The sequence below is a fragment of the Trichomonas vaginalis genome, chromosome II (genome assembly GCF_026262505.1).
Source record: "Trichomonas vaginalis G3 chromosome II, whole genome shotgun sequence".
In the NCBI taxonomy this organism is placed as follows: Eukaryota; Parabasalia; order Trichomonadida; family Trichomonadidae; genus Trichomonas; species Trichomonas vaginalis.
The window spans coordinates 1,348,818-1,372,452 of NC_067204.1; the positions used below are offsets into that span (position 1 = coordinate 1,348,818).

Here is a 23,635-nt window from a genome sequence, read left to right on the forward strand (position 1 = left end):
TGAAAGAACTATTGAAACTTTTGACAGAGGCAGACGATATAAACATCAAAGAAATAGAACCCGACATTAGTTGCTGTGGTGTTTCATATAATGTCATTGACAAGATATACGTTATGAAAGGAGGTGAAACGTTGAACTTAAAATATAGTTTCCCAGACGTCATAAAAATATTTGACGACCACAACATTTCATTAAAATTTACTTGCTAAGTAAATGGCAGAAGACATAGTGGTTTATACTATTACGACTAAAAACCCTGAGTCATATAATTCTATAACAACAAACTTACAAAGTCCTCAAGGACGATATTGTAAACTGACCTTAAACACGATGACGACTAAAGCCTGTTTTGCTCTTTTGACACCAGAAGACTTTGTTGTTGTGAATGGTAAAAAATACTTCTTTGAAGATACTTACTCAGATATACCACCAACAGGTTTTGTTGACTTATTTAATACTTTAAGGACGGATGTAACATGTGCTGCAACTAGAGCAGGTTTCATTATGTTTGGATGTCCGACTGAGTTTACTATAAACGATATGAGCTATAATACAAAACTTATATCTGGTTTTTACTACCAACAGTTTCCTATAACAGGAAAAGGTGTCATACAAGGAATGTCTGTTCCATTGACTTTAAGTACACCTATTTTATATATTGTTTCAAACTTAGGTTCAAAGTGCTATTCGAATGTCGACAGAAACTACTATGACCAAAAGATACTCATGCGTATAAACAACACTTTCTCTGCTGGTTTGCCTATTGTTCATTCGAATGCAGAGTTTTCAGCTTTAGTAAACTCAAACACTTTAGCAAACATAAACTTAACCTTAGTTGACGCAAACTTTGTTCCTGTAAAACTTTTATGTCCTATGTATTTGTCAATGACGGCAGAAAGTTTCGAATTGGAAGATGCAACTGGTGAAAGTATTGTACTACAAGAACAACTTCAACAACAAATAGCTCAAGAACAACAAATGTGCAACAAATGCAACAAAAGTCAAGAATAAAAAAAATATTTTTTTTATTTTTATAAAAATGTACAGAATAGATGTTTCAGATTTTTATGACTTCCAAGCATTCAGAAATATGTGTCCATTTCGAGACTATAACAAAGCAGTCGAGAATTTGAAACGTTTAGTCATTTATGTCGACTCTGCCCCAGAATGTTATGTTATGAAAGAATGGGATGTTGTCTTTAACAAACCAAGAGCAACAATAGTTCAGAACAAGAATGTAGACAGAAACTTAAGAAAATAAAAGTCGTACAAGTTGGCATGAAGATGTTAGATGCTTGGGATATCTTATTGTCAAAGTTAGAAGATTTTTCAGTTCGAGGTATAAAGTTCTATACACCTTCTCCAAACTTCTATTCTATCTTCACTGGATATAAATACGAACAAGTAGAATGGAAAGAAAATATTATAGAAGCTTGGTTAGACCATGTCAAAGAAATTATATGCAATGGAAACGAAAGAGTCTATGAGTATATCTTATGTTGGTTTGCAAACATCTTACAACATCCAAGTGCTAAAAATGAAACTGCTCTCATTATAATTGGAAAACAAGGAACTGGTAAGAACATTCTTTACAGATATTTATGCAAACTGTTAGAGGGCTATTCGAACCCGAATATGACAAACTTAGAAAACATCTGCGGTAAATTTAACTCTTCAATAGAGAATATGAAACTTATAGTATGTAACGAACTTCAAAGTATAGATACAACAAAAGTTTTGAACTCAGATGCTTTGAAGAGTCTTATAACAGACAAAGTTGGAGTTGTTGAAAGAAAATATAAAGACCAAAGAGTTTGTGAAAATGTTGCAAACTTCATTATGGTTTCAAACAATGCTGTTCCGATGAAGTTAGAAAGTTCTGACAGAAGATATGTAGTTGTCAGAACGTCAGATTCTCATATGCAAGATACAGAATATTTTGACGACTTAGCAGAAACTTTGACATCTGACTTTTACAACCACTTGTTCTCATATTTCATGACATTAGATATTTCTAAGTTCAATCCAAGACAAATTCCACATACCGAAGAAAGACAAACATTGTTAGAAGCAAACAAGAGTGTATATGAACTGTTTATAGATGAGACTAACTTTGAGTGTTTAGATGAAAGGTCATTGTACGATGAATATAAACAATATTGTCAAGAATATGGTTATATGACAGCGTCTAAACGAACATTCTTGGCAAATGTCAAAATCTTTTAGATGTTCAGAACGGCGTATATACAAAGAAAAATTTTTCTGAGTAAATTTTAAAAAAAATATTTTTTTATCCGATAGAAAAGATGACGAAATTCATTCAGTAAACAAGTACATGACAGAAGTCAAAGAAGAACTAGACCCATTCGCTTATTTGAATGTTTACTTCTACCATTTTGAAAAGTCTACATTTGACAAAGTTTGGAACATCGAACCAGTTAAGTTTGCTATTGTGACTAAAAATGGTGCGAAATTTGAAGACTTAGACATAGAAGGTTTGTTAGCAGTCAAAGAAAATTTTGACAGAAGGTTCTCAAACCTTAAAGAAGGCAAAGCATACAAACTTGTTATACCTTATGAACCAAAGAAAGCAGACGACTATGAATATTATGAGTCTAAGATAGTTGAAGTTCAAGGTAAATTGGGTAAAAAGATTTTAGAGTCTAAGCCAGTGTTTGCTCCTAAAGAGGAAGAGAACATTGACATTGACCCAGAAATGTTCTAAAAATAAAATTTTATTTTTACATGTCAAATTTCTTTTTCTCTGGAACTGGCTCTGGTTCTTTCTTCTCTTCTTCTACTTTCTTTTCTTTCTTTCTTCTTTCTCTTCTTCTTCTTCTTCTCTGGTGGAGTTATGTCAAATTTGGCGCAACCATATTATGTAAAAGTTCTTTGTCCTTTAATAGCTCTTCTATTCTGTTTTCTATTTCATCTTCAAGAACAGCGCATGTGTCTTCTTTGCATTCTAAGAACTTTTGTTGGACTTCATCTTTCCAATCGGCGTCATCTCTGTCAACAAGTCTGTCATTGACAAATTTTAAGACTGCTCTGCTTAATGTTTTATGGTTCTTGTCATATTCCCAGAAACAGAACTTTAGAACAAATTCACCTTTCTTGTTTACACTATGTAAGATTTTATGGTCGACAGATGTTTTGCTGTCAAAAAGCTTGTCTCGAATATAGATAGCGAAATCGCTAGACATTTTCTAAAAGATAAAAATTTTAATTTTTCTAAAAATATGTTAGAAAAAAAGTTTGCTGACATTGACAAGAAATTTGAGAATGTTTTAAACAAGAACAAGAGGAAGTTAGAAAATGCTCAGATAAACCCTATACATGACAAGTTCTTATTTGCTCAGAATGGTATAACAGGTCTAATGCACCACCTGGGTCGGGTAAGACTTTCACTTATCTTAAAATGGCTGCACAACAACAAGAACTAGATGAGAAGAACCCATTCTATGAGTTAGTGTCATTTGTAGTACTTCTGGTCAATTTGACCAAACCGTCAATTCGTTCAAAGATATTATAAAAAAGTCTAAGTTAGTATGTATAAAAGATACTGAGTTGTTAGATTGGATAAAGAAGTACCAAAGAAGAGTTTTGAAGTACAATGCTATAAATGAGTATATAAATTCTAAGTTTAAAGACCCAAATGAGGAAATGCAGAGAATATTAGAGAAGAAACACTTCAGAAACAAACAGAAAGAGATAGAATACATTTCGAAGAAATTGCAATCTTACGATTGGAAGACTTACCCTCATAGATGTCTTCTTATCTTAGATGACTTTGCTTCTCATCCTTTGTTAAAGAATAGAGAACAAGACATGTGTCGAATTCTTAAGAAGCTCAGACACTTTAACATCTCAGTTGTCATTTGTGTACAGACAGCCAAGAGTTTAAGTAAGGATGTAAAGAGAATACTTACTGACATTGTACTTTTCCCTGGATTGTCCCGAAGACGATTCATGGAACTTATGAAAAAGAGTCCATGGCAGGTAAGTTTGACAGACATGAACTATGGGAGAAGTACAAAGTCATACAAGACCCTCATACTTCTTTCAGAATTCATATCTACGCGAACAAAGTTCAAATTGTAAAAAGTCAAGCTTGAAAAATTAAATGTTTAGTCTTAGTAAGTCTGTTGTGGTGCTGGGGTTGTCGGTTCTTCTGGCTTTGGAAGGCATTCAGGAAGAGGAACGTCAGTCATCCGTTTGTGTCTTAACCGTCTTTGTTCTGAAACAATATAATATTGTCTTGAATAAGTACAATATTGTCTTGAAAAAGTACAATATTGTCTTGAAAAAGTACAATATTGTCTTGAAAAAGTACAACATTGTCTTGAAAAAGTACAACATGTTCTGAAAAAGTACAACATTGTTCTGAAAAAGTTCAAGACTTGTTCTGAAAAAGTACAGCCGTACTCAAATTTGAGAGACATTGTACTGAATTTATACAACATTGTTCTGAAAAAGTACAACATTGTTCTGAAAAAGTACAATATTGTCTTGAAAAAGTACAACATTGTCTTGAAAAAGTACAACATTGTCTTGAAAAAGTACAATATTGTCTTGAAAAAGTACAACATTGTTCTGAAAAAGTACAAGACTTGTTCTGAAAAAGTACAGCCGTACTCAAATTTGAGAGACATTGTACTGAATTTATACAACATTGTTCTGAAAAAGTACAATATTGTACTGAATTTATACAACATTGTCTTGAAAAAGTACAACATTGTCTTGAAAAAGTACAATATTGTCTTGAAAAAGTACAATATTGTCTTGAAAAAGTACAACATTGTCTTGAAAAAGTACAACATTGTCTTGAAAAAGTACAAGACTTGTTCTGAAAAAGTTCAAGACTTGTTCTGAAAAAGTACAGCCGTACTCAAATTTGAGAGACATTGTACTGAATTTATACAACATTGTTCTGAAAAAGTACAATATTGTACTGAATTTATACAACATTGTCTTGAAAAAGTACAACATTGTCTTGAAAAAGTACAACATTGTCTTGAAAAAGTACAACATTGTCTTGAAAAAGTACAACATTGTTCTGAAAAAGTACAAGACTTGTTCTGAAAAAGTACAGCCGTACTCAAATTTGAGAGACATTGTACTGAATTTATACAACATTGTTCTGAAAAAGTACAATATTGTACTGAATTTATACAACATTGTCTTGAAAAAGTACAACATTGTCTTGAAAAAGTACAACATTGTCTTGAAAAAGTACAATATTGTCTTGAAAAAGTACAACATTGTCTTGAAAAAGTACAAGACTTGTTCTGAAAAAGTACAGCCGTACTCAAATTTGAGAGACATTGTACTGAATTTATACAACATTGTTCTGAAAAAGTACAATATTGTACTGAATTTATACAACATTGTCTTGAAAAAGTACAACATTGTCTTGAAAAAGTACAACATTGTCTTGAAAAAGTACAATATTGTCTTGAAAAAGTACAACATTGTCTTGAAAAAGTACAAGACTTGTTCTGAAAAAGTACAGCCGTACTCAAATTTGAGAGACATTGTACTGAATTTATACAACATTGTTCTGAAAAAGTACAATATTGTACTGAATTTATACAACATTGTCTTGAAAAAGTACAACATTGTCTTGAAAAAGTACAACATTGTCTTGAAAAAGTACAACATTGTACTGACTCAGTATGGAGCTTGACCCCTTAGACGAAGCAATTTATCTAATTGAAATTAACGAGCTTGTTAAAGACTTCCTCAGGCAGAATGTAAAGGTCAAGCGTAAAAATAAAGATTGAAATTTACCCTACTTGTTTGAAGTTGTCGAAATACTCTGTTATTTTTTCCTTTAACAATGGCAAATCTTCTTTGAAGGTAAGTATTGTACAACCTTTCATATCATAGTGTGTTTGAGGTAACGTATCTTGAACTATCTGTTTAACATCTTCATTCGGTGTCATTGAAATCGGTAAGTTTTCGCGATAGAACCAATTTCTGTCAGATTTGTAAATCTTAGCAAGGTCGTAAAAGCTTTTGTTGTTTCTTCTGACTAAATGCAACATAACCATATCTCTGTCTTCTTCATTTTCCATCTCTTCAGTATAAATCATATACTTATAGTTCTTTTCCTTTCCTTTTGGTACCGAACGTGGTATTCTTTTCTGTATGGTTTTGTCTTTTGCTTCAATGACTTCATCTTTTGCTTGAAGTTTCTTTTCCATCTCTTCACGTTCTTGTCTATGAATTTCGTCAAGAAGTCTTAAATATACCATGAATACGAGGTGAAGCCCACATTGCACAGCATTTACAAGAAGTCTATGAACATAATATCCTCTCAAACCATTTGGCAATTTTTCACGATTTTCATAGAGTTTTGGCGACTGCGGTTTTTCTCCCACTCGCTGTTCTTCACTGTTTTCATAGAGTTTTGGCGACTGGGGTTTTTCTCCCACTCGAGTTTTTGCGACTACGAGAAAATCCGTAGTCGAATTTTCAGCTTCATTTAATAGTTCAATAGTGCTTTGGTTCCTAAACCAGTCTTTAGGAAGCTTGGTATCTGGCGCAAAACATGCTGTCAAAATACTTTGCATTTGGTACATATCGTCTTTGACCGAACGAATGAGACGTAACTGTTTGTTATACTGTAACTCGTATTCTTCATTTATAGCTTCATGGACTATAACTGTTGTTGTGTTCTCTGTTGTTGACATATCTGTCTTTACATACAAAATAAAAAAAAAAAAAAAATAAAATTAGCGCTATTTTCTATCTTGTATAAAAGACCAAAAATAAACGCTTTACATGTATTTTTCAGCAACTTCGTCAAATAATTTTATAGCTTTATCTATCTCATCTACTTCAAACGTTTCCCTACCTTTCGTGGGAGCACCATACATCTTCTCAAACTTTTCAAGTAGTTCTGTTTCAGCAGCTCTCATATCGTTAACGAACGCAACCTTAACTCTATTGACTATATTGTCATATCTTTGAGTTATATTAAATGTTCTTCCTATCTTATATCTCTTTGTATTGAAGTCCTTTGGTTTCTGAACGATGTAAAGTAAGCCTTCACTGCAACGTTCCGTATCGAATGAACCATATGTTATGAAATTATATCCAACAACTGGGTCAATCCAGAACAAAACTACTGGTATAAGACTTTTGTCGATGAGATATGCTCTTGTTCCATAGAATCTTACCGATATCATAAGCTCAGGATTTTTTGTCAAAATTTTCTGAGTAGAAGCATTTTTAACCCAGTCGTGTGCTTTCTTTCCTTCAGATAGTGTTAAAATGTCTGACAAAGAATATTTTTTGTATTTCTTTGAGTATCTTACGTTTAAATCACCTATTCTAACCACCTTGGTCTCATTGTCTATCTTTTTAACTGTTTCAAACTCAGTGTTTGACATTTCCTGTTCTTACATACAAAATAAAAAAAAATATTTTAAAAAAACTAGCTTTTATTTTATTTTGTATAAAAGATACAGTTATATCATGAAATTTGGTCATTTTTTTACGATTTTCATGTGTTTTAGGCGTTCCTCGGTTTTCCGCGGGTCGCAATTTTTTACGATTTTCGAATGGAATCTCTATCCTCGGTTTTCCGAGGGTAGCAAACATATGAGGAAATTCATGAAATTTGTTGCTGAATTCAATAAAAATATATTTTAGGGTAGAAGGGTATATCTACCCCGTTTTCTACCCTCATTTCTACCCCATATGTCCTTACTGAAAAAGTATGTGTTCCATATGTCATTTTACTCAGAATTTTATACAGAATTCAATAAAAATATATTTTAGGGTAGAAGGGTATATCTACCCCGTTTTCTACCCTCATTTCTACCCCAGTTATTTTACAAGCGTTTTACATGGTATATGTTGTGATGGTTCATGACTTTAAACAGTTTTGTAGCTTCTATTTCTTCACGAAGGATATCAAAAATTTTAACTATGCCGAAGGTTTCTTTATATTTCTTCTTGACATCTGAAAGAAGGAAATCGTTAGCAGTTGGATAGTTTTTGTTCAGAAATGTCAACATGTCCATTTTATCTTCTGCTGGTTTCTCTACTTCTTTCTTTAAGTCAGTATGGTCTTTTCGCATACGTTCTATCTCTTTGACGGAGTAGTTATATTTCCTTGTTGCTGCTTTACATTTTGAACATTGTGAGTTCATTTTTGCGTTATATTCTGAAATTTGTCCTGCTAGTATGACTAAGGCGTAGATGGTTTTCTTTAACTCAAAAGTTGCGGGTTTTATCTGTTCATTCCATATCTTACCTCTTCTATCTTTATCTCTTATCTGCAAGACACACTCAGCAACTAACGAAACAAAGTTGTCGTAGGTCTTAAATTCTTCAGATTTATATATGTCAATGACTTTGTGGTTGCAATGAAATCCAAGAAACTCATAGTTTATCTTACGAATGAACTTCTTTATTTCAACTGAGTCAGTCAGTCTGACTTCAATTTCATCGAATTCTGGAATAGTGAGCTTTTGTTGTTGTATTTCAGGAAGTTTAGGTAGATGGTCAATAATATCCTGCATTTCATAAAGATACTGTTCATTTGTTTCATCTTTTGCACTACAGTCTAAATCTCCTTGGAGAAGTTCCTGCTTTATCTTCTGGATTTCTGTTTCGAAAGTATATGAAGAAGGAATGAAGCTTTTCATCTCTACTAACATAGAAGTTGGGTTCATGACTAACGAGTTTGGTGCTGTTGTTGCTGACATGTTCTTACAATAAAAATAAAAAAATATTTTTTGGTGGGACTACCTTTATTTTATTTCAGCACAAAATGAACGAGTTTGGTTTAAAAATACGGTGGAGCCAAAAATGGCTCGACCTCAAAACAAGCATTTTGTGAAGAATATACCAACCCGCGGAAAACGGCGGGTTGCTTTTTTTATACAAAATTCAAGAGTTTTGTGTGTTTTCTACGAGGGTAGAAAAGAGGGTAGAAAACGGGGTAGATATACCCTTCTACCCTAAAATATATTTTTGTCGAAAAAAAATGGTTCATTTACTCACAATATTTTTGTACAAAACGACCCCAAACTTTTAACTTCTTTTCTGCAGCTTCTAATGAAATTTTAGCGAGTTCATATTCTCTAAATTCTCTCTTTAAATCTTCTTGTTCCCATTGGTCTAGTTCGTATGGAGAGTCCCTATAACCAGAACATATCTCACGTTCATGTTCTATTTGTTTTTCATGCATTTTTCTAACTTCTTCTTCGAACAAAGGTTTAGCATTCTCTACTGTATCTTCAAGTTCTTCTTCATCTAATTTCTCATGAACTTTCTTGTCTATGGAGTCCAAAATTTTTCCAACTGCTATACAATATTTTGGAGAAGCCCACATTGCTATATAGTTTACAAGTCTTGGGTCTACATACGTTCCTCTAACCTGTTTGATTTCATCGGGAATTCCTGCATGAACTGTGTATAAAAAGCAACCCGCGGAATTCCGCGGGTTGGTATATTCTTCACAAAATGCCTCAAAATACTCTTCCCAGGACTTATTTTCCAACAACCTTCTAAAGTCTTTCCTAAACTGCTGACACATCTTTGTTGCATTTATATAACCATCCTTGTCTCTACGTAAGACTTCAATACCGTTGTAAGTGCCTTTTGTGAATGTTTCGCCATTAGATTTGTTCGTGAACGTTTTTGCTTCGACTGTCATACTGTTCTTACAATAAAAATAAAAAATATTTTTGGCTTAACCGTCGGACATTCGTTTGTGGCTTAACCGTCGGACCACAACGATAAAAATCTCATTTTAACTCACTTTTTTTCTATCTTAAGGAAATTCATGAAAATTCATGAGGGTAGAAAAGAGGGTAGAAAACGGGGTAGATATACCCTTCTACCCTAAAATATATTTTTCAATACTTTTTCAGCACTTCTCCGTAGTTATATATGAAAGACAATTCGAGATAAAAGTCGTAGTACAATGGAACAATATGTTGCACACCATTTGTTGTGAACCAAACTTGAAAGTCAGAGAAACTGTTACTAGGTGGTTCGGGATGAAATTTCTTCATCTGATATAGTCCTACCAGCATTTGTAAAGATATAGTCTAACGGTTTTGTATCTGCTACTTTTGTTCTTTGTTTTTCAACCTGAAGCATTTAATATATGTAAAAATATACTGTTTTAAAAATGTTTTAAAATGGTATGCCATATAGCTTCTTGAATTTGTTAAGAAGTATATCGAACGTATTTTCCATCTGTATCTCTAGCGTTTACATAAGCATAGCCGCCTTAGTAAAATACGTGTAATTTCCTATAGTTTACGCCGGTATAAAAGTAGAAAGAGTCCTGTTCTTCGCTATAGTAGTAAAACTCAAACGTATGCTTACCATAGTCTGTAATTTCAATTGCTTCATCTTCTAGTTCGTCGACAAATTCGAATACAATATCTCGAAAATTGCTTTTGTTCTTATTGTTTTCAGAACAAGTGACCCAGCGTAAGTTTTCAAGTCTATTGTCGTTTCTTATATGGTTTATATGGTCTACAAAAGGTAGATTGTTAGGGTTCGGTATAAAATGAGTTGCAATGACAACATGTTTAAGATAGTGTTTCCCACCAATCCTCATCCTAGCATATCCGTCATTTTGCTCCCATTCGCTTAAAACTCTTTTTGTCTTTTTGTTTCTGACTTCAAATGACTCACAACAGTGAATTTCATATTTCTCATCTAACAAACAAGTTTCCCAACGGTCTACTCCAACAAACTCAGCGTACATTTCAAATAAAATAAAAAAAATATTTTTTGAAAAATATACTGTTTTCCTTTTACTTTACATAACCTCCTGCTACCAGAAGTCTTTGACGCCAACCCATACCAGCTAATGAAGGTTGACTTGGTTTAGTTTGGAGACTAAACTTTGGTTTTGGTTTATCTTCAGTTTTTGGCTCACCTTCTTCTATCGGTTTTTCGTCACTTTTCGGTTCCTCGGGTTTTACCCACCTGCGGTATGGTTGTGTCGTCAACATCTTCATAAATATCATATGCCATCTGTTTTGTTTTCCTTTCAACTTTTTGTGTTTGTTGTAAAGTTTAGAATATTTCGACTCTAAGTCAATGAGATGTTCTATAATGAACTGTTGGTCCGTGAAGTAAACTTTTCCATCTGTTGTCTCGAAAGCTCCTTCAGACTTCAATATTTTATTTGTGAGAGTCTGTTTCTTTTTTGAGATACTAGCCGTTCCATTTCTATGAAAAGTGACTTTATAGTTAGGGTTTGTATTTCCAGACCTGGCACTTTCTATTATTGAATTTTTCTCTTCATCTGTAAGTTCTTTGACAGGTTTTGACAATGGTTCTGAACTTTTTGTTTGTGGTGTCAAATCTACCGTTTCAACTTCTTCGGTCATTTCATCTCAGTAAAAAATTTTAGTTTGTTTTGTTTTCAACTGGTTGTTTAGGTTTTTTAAGTCGGTCTAAAACTTCCTGAGGTATAGGGAGGACTTGACAAACACGTGGTTGTGTAACTACTGGAAGTCGACAAATCCATCTTGAACCCATTTGTCTCAATGCTGTATTGTTCATTTCATCTCAGTAAAAAACTTTACATTCCCCACGTTTGAGGCGGTTGAGGTTGGTTATTGTTTACCCATTGTTGTGGCATGGTTATATCCTCTGTTAAAGAATCTTTCACCTTGGTCCATATAGTGCCCTGCTTGGTTATAGTAGTCATTTGCTTTGTTATAGTAGTTTCCTGCTTCTCTTCCTACATTGTCCATCCATCCTTGAACTTTTCCTCTTGTTTCAGGATTTGGAATAAGATTTGCTGCATCTCGTGCTACATCCCAACCTTTCTGTACAGTTTGTATAATAGGTTGTGCTTTCTCTTTCAGTATACCTAATGTACTCAAAATCTTCCTTCCAATTCCAAATGCACCTCTGGCTATTGTTCCACTGCGGGTAAAAATCTGGATGCAACTCCTGCTAATGCGCCAAATAAACCCATTTCTTATGGGTTAAAAATGACGAATTCAAACAAGGACCCCTATGTTTCTAAAGCAACAAAGAAAGCACTCATGATAAAAATCTTTAGTTCAACACCAAATGCTTGGTTTATGGATATCTTGGAAAACATTCCGAGGTATAGAGAAGATGGACCACCATACTGGCTAATATTTGTCGGTCAAAACACAAGATACTGTGAAGCCATACCATTACAGTCCAAAAATATTTTAGATGTGAAAACTGCTTTGACAATATTCGTTGACAAATACCATCCAACAAAACTGACATCTGACTGTGAAAGTTCTTTCAAATCAGACGATATTAAAAACTATCTGCGTTCAAAAAATGTAAACCAATATTTCATTGTCGACCAAAACCATTCTGCTCTTGGTGTCATTGACAGTTGTATAAAAATTTAAGAGACTTAAACCAACCACAAGGTGGTGAGGTAGATGAAATGTCATATGACGACAAGTATAGACTTCTCCATGGCAAAGATGAGACAAGTTTTAAATATTTACAATAGCCGTAAACAAAAAGGTTTGGGAAACCACTCCCGAAGAAATGAAAAACAACCCTGACTTAGAGAAAGACTATATATTTAATAGTTTAGTCAAAAGAGACAAACAAGAAAGAATGCCAGGCTTCAAACTTAAGAAAGGTGACAAAGTAAAAATAGAAATACCTAAACGCGACCCATATGAAAATACTATTGACTATGACAACAATGGGAACTCGACAGGTACTCGCATTCGTGTTCGTAAAAATAGAAGAAAGTATACAAGAGAATATTATGAAGTTTTAGGCAAACATGGCAAAATGTACAGACTGCAAGCAGAAGATAAAACTACTATTGTCAGACCTCGTTTCAAACTTGTCAAAGTTCAAGGTGGTATACTTTCAAAGACAGTTCCTAACAAATATAAGACAACTCCTGACGAATATGCTAAAGAAGTGAAAATGACGACTAAGCATTTCTATACCATGCGTAAACTGTCATGTAAGGTGGCATGTAGTCTTTACTTTGTCCCGTTGTTTGTGTATATCCTGAAACGCGATGTGTATGGTTTCCATCTCCCTGTGTGCTACCCCAGAAACAATTTATAGCAAACTTAACGTCGTCTTTAACATCATATCCTTTACCTTTTGTCATTCCTGTCCAATCCCAATATCTATGCTTATGCCAACCTGCTTCAGCTGTAGTTAAATCTATGTAGTGACTGTGTGCAGGTAAATTTTCACCTGAAATCGTTTTACTTCCACCTGTTTCCTTTGAAGAGTTTGCACAATACAAAAACCTGTCGACTATTTGAGTCCAAGTTCCAAAACCAAGTACTACTTCTGGTCTGGTAGAGTTCATTGACGTGTAAATAGAACCTATAGGATATAGTGTTTGAAGTATTTCTGTCTTTAACGTTTGAAGCTCTGTTTTGTCAGCTTTTTTATATAACTTTTCTTCAAGTTCATTTACGTCAGAGATGCTATGTCTATGATATTTTTGTGGGTATGTTCCTTCTGTCCATGCGAAAATACGTTCTTTTGTTGCATCTACATATCCTTTTATCCATGTCGAGTCTGCTTTTGTATTCCTTAACTCTGTAACACCTTTCTCAAGCTCTTTCAACTGTTGTCCATCTTCCATTAAACCTCTGGTATGACTTGAAACCGTTTGTGTCAACATATCTACAGTTTCTTTGTCGGCTTTAAGGTCTAAACATCCTGAAACCCACCCTGTATTGGCTTTACCTTTTAAAATCTTCGATGTCCGTTCATGGTACCATTCAACCCTTTTTATAATTTCATTGTCTTTTTCATCCACATATTCCTTATTTGCCTTCTTCACTAACCCACTAGCCAGATATGCTAACTCATCGTCAACATACTCTTTGTCAGCTTTCTTTTCAACATCCTCTTTCGTTGCATATGTTGCATCTGCTCTGTCATGTTCTTCTTGAACTTTTTCAATGACATACTCTTTGTCAGCTTTGTTGTCAACATCTGCTTTCAAAAGAAGTTCATCTATAGGTTTCTCGTTTAAAGTTCCTTTTGTTGGATTTATACAAACAGTATGGTTCCTATTGTCTTGAAATAGAAACTCATCTGTCATTGGGTTTAATGTCAGTTTTAAGTTTCCTTCTTTCAATGACTCAGATATCTTAGAATAGTTTGAAAAGTTTGTTGTGTTCTTATTTAGAGCTTGCAAAATGAGTTGTCGGTTGTGTTGTATTTCTCTCATAGACGCTGTTTCTTTCGACATTTTTATTCTAGATAAAATATGCTTTCAATAGAAAAAGAAAATTCAAGAGTTGCTACAACTAAACCATTAGATGAACTTTTTACTAATGTCGGTCAAAAGTTTGAGACAGAGACCGTAAAACATGAAGGCTATCGTTTTGACTACCCCTTAAGATGGTTAAGAGACCCATCCGTCACAAAAGCTATTGGCTTTCGTAGAATGAAGTTCATTTCAGAAGCCATACATGGTTTCCCATTTACGGTCGCTTTTGAAGTTCGATACTATAACAAAGAAAAACGTACGTATGAGAAATTTGAACAGGGAAAACTTTTACAAGTGAATTTGCTTGTAAACTTAGAAACAACTCTTCAAGCTTTTCAAGAAAAAATAAACGATATCTATCTCGAATATGCAAAACAGTACAACATTGACGAAGGAGAGTACCATCTCGATATTATATATGACAGGAAAAATGCAACTGTTAAAATCAATAGAATAGAAGACCTTGGAGAAGACGTTTATATTTCTACAAAATATAACAACTTGGCATGGTATAGATTTTTGAGGATGTTAAATCAGCCTGCAGAATATCCAGTACACCCGAACTTTTATGAAGTCGAAAACCCTAATGGAACATATGAAAATGTTTTCGACTCAGACGCTATTATCGTTCATGCTTCATTTTCTGGTGCACAAAACTCTTTTTTATGCTTGGCAAATGACTTTTACGAAAAACCTACAAAGTTATATGAACCACCGAGTGGAAGTATTTCAGACTTTCAAGTATGGTTTACACAGATGGAAGAAAGAGAATAGTTCCATTATACCACGCGTTTTACTTAGAACTTAGTTTCATATACAACTACTATCGAACGGTAAAAATATAATTTTAATACGGTTGAGGTGTTGGATTTGGTTGCCAACTTGACTGTGGTGCAGGTTCAGGCTGTTGTATAACAGGAGCTTGCTCTTTCTGGTTCAGGGTCTTTAGGTATAATACCAACGAACTGACCTACTCTTTTGCCAATATTTTTGACTCCGTTCCAAATTCCTCTTCCGACGGTTTTTTATTCCATTCCATATACTCTTCCAACATTTCGAAAGAAGTTTCCTATTCTTCCAAAGAAACCCATTTTACTATATGTAAAAATCTAATGTCCACCTAGTCTCTTACGTTTCCTTCTGAGTTCCATAGCATTCTTTAACTGGAGCTCATACATTCTATTTCTCCTCTGGTAGAAAACATACTCTGGGTCAACTCCTGTGTTCGCGTCATCTGCATAGAGTTGTTTATATCCCACTTCGGGTTTGTATAAAACTCTTTCCATCTCATATTTGCATACCATGGTGGCAAGCCTAACGCAGCGTCATTTGACATGGCAGTTTGCATTTGTACATCTGTTGGCACTTGACCATAGTTTGCCATTGCAGTTTGTATTCTAACTTCATTTGGAATATTCTCTGGGTTTGGTTGTCCAGGTTGCTGTGCATTCGCTAAGTTCTGTGCGTCCATTTAATATTAGATAAAAATATCTCTTACGAGTACATATGCTGAACATTTGCAGGCATTGGTTCATCTTCATATTCTCTATATCTTTCTGCCACGTCAAATAAATAAATGACACAATGGAAAAAACCTAAAACTAACAATCCGATTTCAAACCACATTTACTTACTAATAAAATTTCTTTGTTATGACACTTTCTCCAGTTTATAGGACCTCTCTCATATTCTATTTTATCGTATCTAAACTCATAGTCATGTATGTCCTCTAACCATCTCATGACACTTTCCAAACCACTTTTATCGGATGTAAAGTAAAAGCATGGATGGTTATGTAAAACGTCTAAAGTTTCTAAAGAGTCTCTCAAAGTCCAGTCTACTTGGTATTGAAAATCCATGTGTTATAGAACGGCGGGTCCACTATAAAGAAAACATTTTCCTTGTTTTATATTTTTCATACAACTCTGTCCAATGACATCTCACAAACTCTATACTCAATATATTTTTCTATGTTCTCTTTGAAAACATTTGTATAGTTAAGATATAAAACTTTTGACATAAGTGTTTCAATGTCATGAACTCTTATAGACCACTATACAATAGTCTAGAAGATATACTATCCCAGTCAATATACTCTGCCTTTTTCAAAACCTCTCTGACAGTATTTTTCTTATCTAATGGTATACGTTCCATCTTACCTATAGGTATCTTTTCTTTTAACTCTTTCAATATTTTGTTTGTGTCTGGTATATGTTTGAGACGGTCCATATAGTTGTCGAAGTCATTGCATATAATCTTTGAGTCTGGAATATTATATGGCACAAATGAGATATATAGAAACTTCCACCGAACAAGTCTACAAATGTTAGACCATTCGGTAGTTTCTTAAGTTCTCTCAATAGAATATCTTTACATCTACTCTTATTTCCAAAGAAGGGTAACGGTGGTTTTGTAAAATTCATTTTATATATATAATAAAAATGTTTTTTCCTGAAAAGTGACAAAATTTCTTAGGGGCTAGAGGGCACGAAGTGCCTGGAAGCCCCACTACCTTTTTTTTTTTTTTTTTTTTTTTTTTTTTTTTTTGTTAACCAAAAACCTATTTTCCCGGTAGTGTAATTGCTTACATTAAAAGTAGTATATGTTGAAGGGTTGTGTGACTTTTTTTGTAAACGTAAGAATTCATACAATATTGAACGATTTTGTATCATTTTTTTTAACATATGAAGTAAAAAATGTATGATTCTTACGGTTTTTATTCTTACGTTTTTGAATAAATCAAGATTTAAAAAATTTTCAAAATTGTAAGACATTTACACTCAGCCCATACATAATGAAATAAAAAATAATTTTTTTAAAAAAATAAACCATTAAAAAATTAACATTAATTTTAAAATAATTTATTTTTTTATCTTTTATAAAAGAAGCTATATATAGATGATGTCAGATATTCCGCGATTAATTAAACATTGTTTAAATCCTGAATGGGTTAAACTTCAATTTAAAAATGAAGATTGTGAATTATTAAATGAATATGAAAGCCAAAATAAGCTAATGAGGTATAAATATAATGATAAAGAATATTTAATTTCATGGAATCAATGGAGTCATAATCAAAGACCTCATAAACGAGAAGAAGAAATTGAAAATAATGAAATGGAAATCATTGATGACATTAAAGAGGATGGAATTCCTAAATTTTGTAGAAAAACCTTTAGAACTAAGTTAGGAGCATATAAACGTAGAGTATTAAATCTGAATATCTTAAACATCAATTTAAAAAGGAAGACTGTGAATTATTAAACGTTAATGAATATGAAAATGCTAAATCAAAACTGAGATATAAATATATTGGAAGTGATGAAAGGTGTAAAGATAAAGATAAAGTTTATTCAGTTTCATATAATAACTGGCACACGTTAGGGATAAGAAAACATTTAGGAGATTATGGGAAATGTTCTGAATTCTTTAAATCTAGTATATACGAGAGAGTAAAAGAAATTAGAAATAATTATTTTCATGAATAAAAGATTCACTACCATAATGAAATAAAAATTTTTTTAAAAAAATAAACCATTAAAAATTCATGTCTTACATTTATGAAAATTTATTTTTATTTTGTATGAAACCGATTTTAAAAATTTATGAATAATTTATAAAAAGTTTTTATTCCTACAATTCCTATATTACCATTAATAAAAAGAATATATTTTTGACGAAGTGAAGATTCGCACTTCGTCACAAAACTCCGAAAAAATAAAGTTAGATTTTTTTATTTAATATAAAATGTATGGAAAAAGAATAATATCTGATTTTGAACATTATTTGATTGATTTACTAATTGATCCACAAAGCTGTTGTAAAATTAATTTTGAATTTAAAATTAAAGGAACCGTAAATTTTGTATTTATTTATCACTTAAAAGAATATGACCGATATCATAATTTGATATATGAAACTAATATAATATTTGAAGATAACAAACTTACAAGCTTCGAACATGAAAATGATATAATATTCGAAGATGAAAAAAAGAAAGAGATTGAAAAGCAATTCAATGAATGCCTTTTAAATACATATGCGCACATTATAAGACATAAAATGAAATTAATTCCTTATTAATCAAAAATATTTTTTATCTTTATATAAAGATGACAAATAGAAAAATAATTTTTATCTGATAGAAATAATACCTACAAATGACGGTATATAAAAAATTGACTTCTTACGTAAAATTAAACTAAGTTAAATTATTTTTTTTTATTTTTTATTTTATAATAAATGAGTATAACAACTAATTCATTGAAATCTTTAAAGTTCACTAATTCAGAATTAGAAAATATTTTAGAAAATTTTGGAGACGGTTCTTATCCAACATATATGCAGAATGTGAAAGAGTTTTCCAGATTGTTGAATGAATTTAAATATAACGGACCAATTACTAAAAAGGCTATAATGAGATATTTATATCCCAAAAAAGTTGAAAAACAGGAGAATATTCCTCTTTATGGTCCAGAGGACCTGGGCTCAGAGAGCCTTGAAACACCTCCTGAATATTTTGAAGAAAAAATTAAACAAGATGAATATTATAACGATGAGATTGAGAAATTGGAACAATTAAGAAATGAAATAGATGAAAGAATTAGTGAATTGAGAAATGCTGAGAATGAAGTAGAGGGTTTAATGAATATCCCAGCTTCAGAATCAGAAGTTCAAAAATCACATGAGGAAAGATATAAAAATTACTTTTTGGAATCTACTAAAAATTTATTAGATGGTGATATTGACGAAACACTTTCAGAAGAAGGCACAAAATTTATTCATAAACATAAGCTTCAGTTTATTGACGATGGAGATTATCCATGTATATTACTTTCACCTCCTCTTGATTCTGAAAAATTCAAAAAAGCTCTTAAAAACGTGACATATGCAACTAATACGATTAAGAAAGAAGATCATGATATTTACACAAATTATTATTTAAATAAATGCACAGGTGTTGATAAAGTTTTTGATTTATTAAATAAAATATCAAAAGAAACCATTGGAACATATAAAATTTTGTGTGATTGTGGTTTCATTATTGAAGATACCAATAATGTTTCATATGAAAGAACAGCACCGAAGGAAGACGAAGTTGAAAGGTCTATACCATTCGTTATTAAGAACATAAAAGATATGAAAACTTATAAACATTATATTTATTCATTTATTTCAGAAAAAATGGAAGCAACCCATAAAACATCATCTCATCATTTTATAGCTATTCATACATTCCTTTTCAAAGTTGTGAAATTAAATAAGACAGGAATTAGATTTAATGTATCAGGGTACGCATTCTTGAGTAAATTAAAATGTATTCGTCACGTCGCAGATGATAAAAATTTATGTGTTCTTAATTCATTTTATGGACTTTAGCCCTGGACTCTCTGAGTCTCGGACTTTAAAAAAAAAAAAAAAACTTTATTTTTATTTATTTTTAATTTTTATTCTTACATAAATGAATAAAAATGGAACAGCTAAAATGAATGATAATCAAATAAGAGCCGAAGGTAGAAGGTTATTTAAACGCTTCTATAACATTCCTGATGGTGTTAATCCTAAAACTCGTAGAAGCTATTTAAATGAAGCAATAGATGCATATGAAGGGTTTGACATTTCATCAGAAAGTGAGAGGTTAGCAAGAATGTTAAACGTTAATATTGATTTTTATTATTGTGACCCTCAACCAGAAGACGTAGACATTAACAAGGTAGACTTTCCATTAGTGGAATCAATAATGATAGATCCAGAATTTGAAACAGTAAATATTTTATTAACACAGAGTCCATGTGGAAAACTTCACGCTGACAGAATTACAGACGTTGAAGCACTCACAGGATATAAAGTTTGCCCCTTTTGCAAAGAAGAAGTATATTCTATCCGTGATGATCCAGAAAGGAAAAACCAAAGAAGATTTTTAAAACATTGTGAGAAATGTAAAGAAAATAATGGAAGATTAATTCAAGACGTTCAATTGCAAAACACACAACAACCATATGCACCACATATCACGAAACAGAAGATATATCAATGGCTATTAGCACATAATTTGCAGGAATATTATAAACCAACAAGATATTATATTACTTTTGACTTCGAAACATTAGAGACTAAAGAAGAACTTCAACTTTCTGAATGTGCAACTTTGAACGCTTACTTAAAACCATTTATGGTATCATCAACTGTCAAAATAAAGCCGCAAAGCGGCGAGGACGTAGACCGTGATAAAACATTTACGAGGAATTTTTGCTTAACATCAAGTGATTCGTTCATCTCTGATTGGATTGAATTTTTATTTTCAACCTGTTCATTAGTTGCTAAATCAAATATTGAACAATATGAAGAATTAATGAATACATTAAATGAAAAACAGAAGGAAGCAATGAAAGAGCTTTTAGATGAAGAATTTAATAAAGTGAATATCATTGGTTTTAATTCGGGAAAGTTTGATTTAAATTTAATTCTTCGTGATTTAAATACTGCAAAATGGAAAATAAAATCAATGCTGGGTTCTTCTTCTCAATTTAAGCAAGTCATAGTAAAGAAAACAAACTGTCCATATGAATTAAGATTTATTGACATCAGAAATTATATAGCGGGTGGAACATTAGACCAATTCACTCAAGATTTCGGAAACAATAAATCACGTGTTAAATCCTTTTTCCCTTATCAATTCATCACATGGGAGAATTACGAAGATGAATTATATAAAAAGGAACCATTCACTCAAGATTCATTTTATTCAGCATTAACACAAGAAACAATATCCGATTCAGATTATCAAATATATCTCAATGATGCTAAAAATTTTGAGAATAGATTAGAATATTTTATTCATTATTGCAATAAAGACGTTGAAATTATGATTGACCCAATTGATAAAATTATCGAAGAAACATTTGTTTATAAAATTGACATGCTTCATAATCTTTCTTTATCATCGAATGCATCAATGATTCGTTACGCGTTAGCATATAAGAACTTCAATCCTAACGAAACATATCCAGAAGAAGAAAATGTGGAATCAAGTTTTGAATTAACAAAAAAGTATTGGAAATATAAAATTGAATCATATAAGAAACAAGATGAAAAGGCGAAAAGAGATACCAAAAACAATGTTTCAATGGATGACTATCAATACTATCACGATTTAATCCTTTCATCTAAATGCAAAATGTGTGGTAAAGCGTTTACATATGTAAATAAACCAACATTGGATAGAATCGATAATGAAAAACCACATACCAAAGAAAATTGTCAGTTAATGTGTTGTTATTGCAATGTCGTAAAATCAAATAAAGATGAAGATGTTCAACGTTTAAGAATCAATTTAAGAAATTATGCATTAAAAAATAATTTACCAATGACTTTAGATTCAGTTGAAGCTTATCACATTCTCCGTAATGGAATTACTGGTGGTCTATCAAATGTTCAACATCGTGTTAATCTTAAAGGAATCACGCACATTAATAAACTTTCATATAATCCAGAAACTAAAACTGTATCAAATGAGGACACCACCAACATTATGACTCATTTCGTTGGTGTTGACTTTAATTCATTATATCCTTCATCATTTTCATCTAATCCTCATGATTTCATTCAATATACTGACCATAAAATGTATATGCCGGGAAGATTGAATGGTGTTATCATTTGTGATACAGCAACAAAGAAAGCAAAAGCACTGGGAATATTAAGAAGAAAAATACTTTATTCGTGGCTGAAGTAAAGGGTCACATTGATGAAAAATACATTAATGATTACATAAACTTTTTACCGATAATAAGAAACTTAGATATTATCACAGATGAAAAAACAATTGGCAGTTTTATGTATAATTACATGAAATCAAACAATCTACCAGTTGACCAGAAACAGAGAAAATTAACTCAGTTAGCATCAACACACAACCAATATCAACCATTTTCTTCTTATTATCTTTGGTATCTAATAGACAGATTTCATTTTATCATTGATGACATTCAATCAATTTTAACATTTACGAAAAACACTTGTTTTAATGAATTTGCGAACGAATTTATGAACGAAAGACAAAAGGCTGAATTAGAAGGAAATAAAGGAAAAAGTTTATTTTGCAAGATTTCACTTAATGGATCATATGGTTACGATGCAATGAATACACAAAATTACGCAAAGACTAAAATAATGAATGCACAGAAGCACGCGTTGCATGTATGTCAAATAAGTTTAAAAACATAAGAGAAATAGGAGAGGATACATATCAAGTGATGCTAAAGATAGATTTTATAGATGTGATACATGTTTACAAGAGGCATTCTTCACTTTAGATAATGCTAAATACTGGTATTTGGTTTTCATTTATGATTTTATGTATAAATGCATGAATGTTAATCGTTTTCATTTCATTGAAGGTGATACTGATTCATCTTATTGGGCAATCGCTGGCGACCCAAATCTTCCTAACACTCAAGCATTTCAAGCAATTGTTACGATAAACAATTTTATGATAAAAACATTTTCAAATTCGCACCATTTGATTTCTTCTGTTTTGATGAGAAATTTAAACCTAAATTAAAGAATAAAGCTGAAGAAAAAGCACATGAGAAGAAGTTATTGGGTTTAGCAATTGAGAAACAAGGTGATAACATGGTTGCTTTATGTCCTAAGTGTTATACATCATTCAACGGTTCAATTGATGGAAGTGATTTTAAAAAGATTGCACAAAAAATGAAAGGTGTTAGTTTACGACAAAATAAACAATTAACACCTAAAAATTATTTGGATATAATAAATGATAAAGTGATATTTGATGGTCAGAATATTAATTTACAACTTAAAAACGGGTCAATGACTCGCTTAACAATTGGTAAGACTGCATTAACAGGAGCACACACTAAGGCTGTATGTTGTGAAAATGGATGTTGTATGCCATTTATTTAAAGAATTTAAATTTATTTTTAATGAAATGCCACAGAAGAGACAAAAGGAACCACAACGAATTTTTTAAATCCCATCACAGCATCAACAGCAACAACAACCGCCACCATTTGATACCGTTTTAGAAGAAGGAACCGTTAATGATGGTTTTGATACTATGATTCAAAGAGGTGGGCACCCTTAAACATTTATTTTATTTTTATATAAATGAATAGCGTAGATTTAAAAAATTTAATTGGTGATTTAGTACTTAATCAAAATTTTCTTAGTTATTATGAATTAAAATCATATCTCCAAAAACATAATAAAAATATAACGGGTGATGATATGGAATATTATTATCCATATTATAAAAATGAAATTTTGAAATATCATAATAAAATAATTTCTGAAATTAAAGACAAAATTAAAAATAATGAATATTCAAAGGGAAAAACTAAATCACAACTTAAACAGTTGAAAGAT

At 31.9% G+C, this 23,635-nt stretch overlaps 8 protein-coding genes and 3 pseudogenes across 11 annotated transcripts, besides 3 other annotated features; 4 read left to right on the forward strand and 7 right to left on the reverse strand.

Annotated features, from left to right (window-relative positions):
- Positions 1–16,788: part of a mobile genetic element that runs on past the window's edge.
- TVAGG3_0465850 lies at positions 1,636–2,270 on the forward strand (annotated as a pseudogene). Its single transcript has one exon. A coding segment is annotated over exon 1 (635 nt).
- TVAGG3_0465860 (protein of unknown function, DUF4108 family) lies at positions 2,336–2,725 on the forward strand (the record flags this gene model as incomplete). The annotated part of the gene is made up of 1 exon (XM_051235265.1): positions 2,336–2,725. One exon carries the CDS (start codon positions 2,336–2,338, stop codon positions 2,723–2,725), a length of 390 nt encoding a protein of 129 aa, XP_051093089.1.
- TVAGG3_0465870 lies at positions 2,742–3,203 on the reverse strand (annotated as a pseudogene). The gene has a single exon. A coding segment is annotated over exon 1 (462 nt).
- On the reverse strand, positions 5,787–6,077 carry TVAGG3_0465880 (uncharacterized protein; the record flags this gene model as incomplete). Its single annotated transcript, XM_051235266.1, has 1 exon — positions 5,787–6,077. The coding sequence occupies one exon, from the start codon at positions 6,075–6,077 to the stop codon at positions 5,787–5,789; it is 291 nt and encodes a 96-aa protein (XP_051093090.1).
- TVAGG3_0465890 (organellar and viral DNA polymerase type B) lies at positions 6,783–7,193 on the reverse strand (the record flags this gene model as incomplete). Its single annotated transcript, XM_051235267.1, has 1 exon — positions 6,783–7,193. One exon carries the CDS (start codon positions 7,191–7,193, stop codon positions 6,783–6,785), a length of 411 nt encoding a protein of 136 aa, XP_051093091.1.
- Positions 8,395–8,720, reverse strand: TVAGG3_0465900 (organellar and viral DNA polymerase type B; the record flags this gene model as incomplete). The annotated part of the gene is made up of 1 exon (XM_051235268.1): positions 8,395–8,720. A coding segment is annotated over one exon (326 nt), but the record flags the coding sequence as incomplete, so codon positions are not given.
- On the reverse strand, positions 9,011–9,673 carry TVAGG3_0465910 (uncharacterized protein; the record flags this gene model as incomplete). The annotated part of the gene is made up of 1 exon (XM_051235269.1): positions 9,011–9,673. One exon carries the CDS (start codon positions 9,671–9,673, stop codon positions 9,011–9,013), a length of 663 nt encoding a protein of 220 aa, XP_051093093.1.
- Positions 11,392–11,547, reverse strand: TVAGG3_0465920 (uncharacterized protein; the record flags this gene model as incomplete). Its single annotated transcript, XM_051235270.1, has 1 exon — positions 11,392–11,547. One exon carries the CDS (start codon positions 11,545–11,547, stop codon positions 11,392–11,394), a length of 156 nt encoding a protein of 51 aa, XP_051093094.1.
- Positions 12,935–13,609, reverse strand: TVAGG3_0465930 (phage tail repeat-like family; the record flags this gene model as incomplete). The annotated part of the gene is made up of 1 exon (XM_051235271.1): positions 12,935–13,609. One exon carries the CDS (start codon positions 13,607–13,609, stop codon positions 12,935–12,937), a length of 675 nt encoding a protein of 224 aa, XP_051093095.1.
- TVAGG3_0465940 (uncharacterized protein) lies at positions 14,243–14,872 on the forward strand (the record flags this gene model as incomplete). Its single annotated transcript, XM_051235272.1, has 1 exon — positions 14,243–14,872. A coding segment is annotated over one exon (630 nt), but the record flags the coding sequence as incomplete, so codon positions are not given.
- Positions 16,789–17,992: 1,204 nt separating the features above from the next.
- Positions 17,993–23,635: part of a mobile genetic element that runs on past the window's edge.
- Positions 18,178–18,348: a mobile genetic element.
- On the forward strand, positions 19,614–21,980 carry TVAGG3_0465970 (annotated as a pseudogene). The gene has a single exon. A coding segment is annotated over exon 1 (2,367 nt).